Source organism: Micropterus dolomieu, linkage group LG01 (genome assembly GCF_021292245.1).
Source record: "Micropterus dolomieu isolate WLL.071019.BEF.003 ecotype Adirondacks linkage group LG01, ASM2129224v1, whole genome shotgun sequence".
Lineage (NCBI taxonomy): Eukaryota > Metazoa > Chordata > Actinopteri > Centrarchiformes > Centrarchidae > Micropterus > Micropterus dolomieu.
In genome coordinates, this window is record NC_060150.1 from 2,034,722 (window position 1) to 2,038,558 (window position 3,837).

At 41.6% G+C, this 3,837-nt stretch overlaps 1 protein-coding gene across 1 annotated transcript in view; it reads right to left on the reverse strand.

Annotated features, from left to right (window-relative positions):
* The window catches only part of LOC123972807, a 152,489-nt gene that overhangs the window by 318 nt on the left and 148,334 nt on the right, over positions 1-3,837 (reverse strand). The window contains exon 18 of the mRNA XM_046052500.1: positions 10-210. Within this exon, the coding sequence (XP_045908456.1) occupies positions 10-210 (201 nt within the window). The remainder of the gene's footprint in view (positions 1-9; positions 211-3,837) is intronic.

Below are 3,837 nucleotides of genomic sequence, written 5' to 3' on the forward strand. Positions count from 1 at the left end.
TGGGAGCACAGATCCAGCAGGAAATCACTCTGACATTCGTGTTTATCAACAGTCATTGCTCTCTCTTTAATAGGGAATGTTTGATATCTGCACACTGATGATAACAGCTCCAGTATCTTCTCTCCTGTCTGTTGTTCTCTCTCTGCTGCTGCACTGAACAGATTCCCAAAGAACCTGACTTCACCGGAGCCTCTAAAACGCTGAGAGACACTGGAACGAGAATTGAACATTTTGTTATGATCTGATGTCAACAGCAGAAAAAGAGCCATGCATTACTGATATGGAGTTTATCTGCTAAAATCAATCAACATAAAACTCAAGTAACAATGGCTTGTAACAGGGATATATGTGGATTTTAGAATGGAAGAGGGGAAGAGTTTTACTAAATTAAATTCTTAAAAAAAGATGTTAAAGGAAGCAGGAAAGCTCAAGCTGTTCTAACTCCAAAGTCGTCACATATGGACAGATTGTCAAGAGTCCTTGGTGTGAGTTTTTAAACCATTACGAAGCCTTTCAGCATCATAGTTGAACACTAAAAGCAGCTGCTGAGTATAAATAACAGAAGAGTTCAGGTAAGCTTGGGGTGGATGGATAAGACTCATGAGACTGGTGTTTGTTTCCTGTCTGAAACAAAAAGTCAACATTTATTCTTTTAAATTAACTTGTGTAAGTAAGTAAGCTGTTTTAACCCAAACTAAGATCTTTTCCTGCACCAAGTAGTTTTGTTGCCTAATCTTTCTATGACTCTGTGGTGATATCTGCAGTCTTGATGCAGTAGTTTCTGTTGGGGAGCCAGAAGCACAGAGAGGGACAGAAAAATACTCAATAAAATGGTTCAGAGGACTAGTTCTGTCCTGTTCTGGCCTCTAGACACCAGAGGAGGGGGGTCGGATAAGGATGTTAGCCAAGCTGACATCAATCCTGGACAACACCTCTCAGCCCCTGCAGGAGACTGAGGTCTCTGAGCAGCTCCTTCAGCATCAGACTGCTGCAACACATTAAAAGAAGGAGCAGCTCCTTCATCCCAGCAGCTGTCACACTCTCATAACACAGCAATGACATAATGTTTGCATCTCTGGAACATCAGCAAACACTTATCAGTCACGTTGTTGCACTATTATTTCTTATACACACTGTATTATTACCTGTACTGCATATCCATAGCCCTATTTTTATAGGTCATAATAACGCTAAACTACACTGATGTATATATTTTGCCCTATCTACCTTCTGCTGTGACCTGTGCAATGTTCAATATCAATCACATCTGGACATAAAAGTTCAAGATTATCTTCTTACCTACAAAGCTCTTAATGATCAGGCACCATCTTATCTTAAAGAGCTCATAGAACCTTACTACCCCACCAGAGCACTGCGCTCCCAGAATGCAGGGTTACTTGTGGTTCCTAGAGTCTCCAAAAGTAGACTAGGAGCCAGAGCGTTCAGATATCAAGCTCCTCTCCTGTGGAACCAGGTTCCAGTTTGGGTTCAGGAGGCAGACACCATCTCCACATTTAAGAGTAGGCTTAAGACTTTCCTCTTTGATAAAGCTTATAGTTAGGGCTGGCTCAGGTGTGTCCTGAACCATCTCTTAGTTATGCTGCTATAGGCCTAGACTGCCGGGGGATTTCCCATGATGCACTGAGCTCCTCTCTCCTACTTTCTCTCCCTCTGTATGCAACCTCATCCCATTATTGCATGTTACTAACACAACTTCTCCCCTTTCTGGTAGTCTTGTGCTTTCTCGTCCCTCTCCTCTCTCCTCCTATCACTTCCTGCAGGTGTTTCTGGCTCTGGAGCTGTGGAGTCTGGATCTGTGGCTGCGGGTCACCTGCTGCCCCCGTGTTCCTGCTCGACACCCTCTGCTGCAACGACTATTGTTACTATTGTTATTATAATCATTAACATTATGATCGTTATTAACACTACTATAAATATCTGTACCATTTTTCATTTAGTCTATAGCAACATCACCTTTACTGTCTGTACCTCTGTGTGTATATTGTGTAGGCTGCCTGCCTCCCCTCTCTCTTTCTCTCTGTTCCTCTCTCTCTGTTCCCCTCTGATCAATAGTCTGTCATATAAGTGGTCAATCAGCTCCAAAGCTGAAATACTGGACCACAAGTTTTAATCCATCATTCTGTAAAATTCTATGAAACTTCATACAGTACTAGTGTAACATAATTAGGGATCCAAACAGCAAAGCTGCTGGCGCACTTCTTACATTATTTCAATCTTGGGATTCATCTGCATCTTTGCTCCAATGATCTTCTGCTCTACAAATGTGAAATTATACAACTTCTTATCACTTTTCTCTAAAACTCGTCTCAGACGGTTTGCCATTCGACATGAAATTTTGGCAGGATCATCCACGGACGTCGCTGATCAAAAGTTATCAAAAGAATTTTGATACGTAAATCTCATAAGCGGAGGTAGAGAGCTGCATTGGGATTGCACAACACAAATTGCGCGGGGGCAGGCGGTTTTAACTGTGCTGTGGTCGGGAGTGGGCAGTTAAAAAATATACTGCGGCTCCCGCTGTAGCGCTGATAAGATGGAGTCAACAAACGAAGTTGAAAAGAGCACCTGCAGCTGATCCCAAGATTGTACTGCACGGGCCTAACTCGAACCTGCGACCTCAGGTGTGAGAGACGGACACGCTGACGAAAGAGCTAAACCCCACAGTCTCTGATGTTAGTCGCCAGTACGTCTGGAGTGAGGTTTACTCACTGCACAGCCTCGCTGGTTTACGTCACACAGGCGTTTAGCCTAGCCCAAACATTTGTCCTTTTTTTATTCTACATGTCACAATGTTTGCGAGTGTATACAAATGTTATTTATTTGTTTGTAATTGTCTTTTTGTGCTTCTACTACGTTTTTGAAAGTTCTGTGACTCGCTTTCGTTCCTTGTCTTGACGGGTGCATCTATCAACTACCACGGGGACCACTTCAGAATGAGAGCGTTTTACCTTCCCGATTTTGCCGACATGTTTAGATTTTGTTGATTTGGTGATTAGTGCTTGCTTTTTGTGCTTCTACTATGATTAAATAGGCTACATAGTTAAAATGTTTATTTTTGGTTTGATTTAACTGCGTTTATTGTTGATATAGGTATTTTATTTTGAAACTTTACCAAATTCTCTGCTGTTTCTGTGTCTGACTTCCATCCCGGTTCATCTGCGCTGTGCTGGGACGCTTTTTAAACCGAAATGTGCACATCCCACACAGAAATCATAGTAATCTCTTAAGGATTAGGACAACTGCACCAACTCCAGCACCCAGAACAAACTCATTTAAAATGGCTCTCTTCAATGTGAGATCACTTTCAAGTAAGACTTTTATCTTAAATGATTTTATCTTGTCTGCGAATCTAGATTTTATGTTTTTAACTGAATCCTGGTTGCAAATGAATGACTATACCCAACTAGCTGAACTGTGTCCGCCTCAATATGATTGCTTTAGTCAACCGAGGGTCAGTGGTCGTGGTGGTGGGCTAGTGAGCGTGTATAGGAAAAATTTTAAATGTCATCAAGTACGCTGTGATGAATTTAGCTCCTTTGAAGTTCTCACTCTTAAAGTTGGAGGGCTGCAACCTATCATATTTGTTATAATTTATCGCCCCCCAAAACCGCCTGGAGGATTTTTATCAGAACTTCCTGAATTTTTATCTACTCTGGTTTTAAATTATGACAGAATTGTTCTTTGTGGCGATTTTAATATTCATGTTGATGACCCCAACAATGTTAATGCAACTGACTTTTTAAATATGGCCACTTCTTTTAACTTCAAACAACATGTCAAAGGGCAAACACATAACCGTGGTCATACACTGGACTT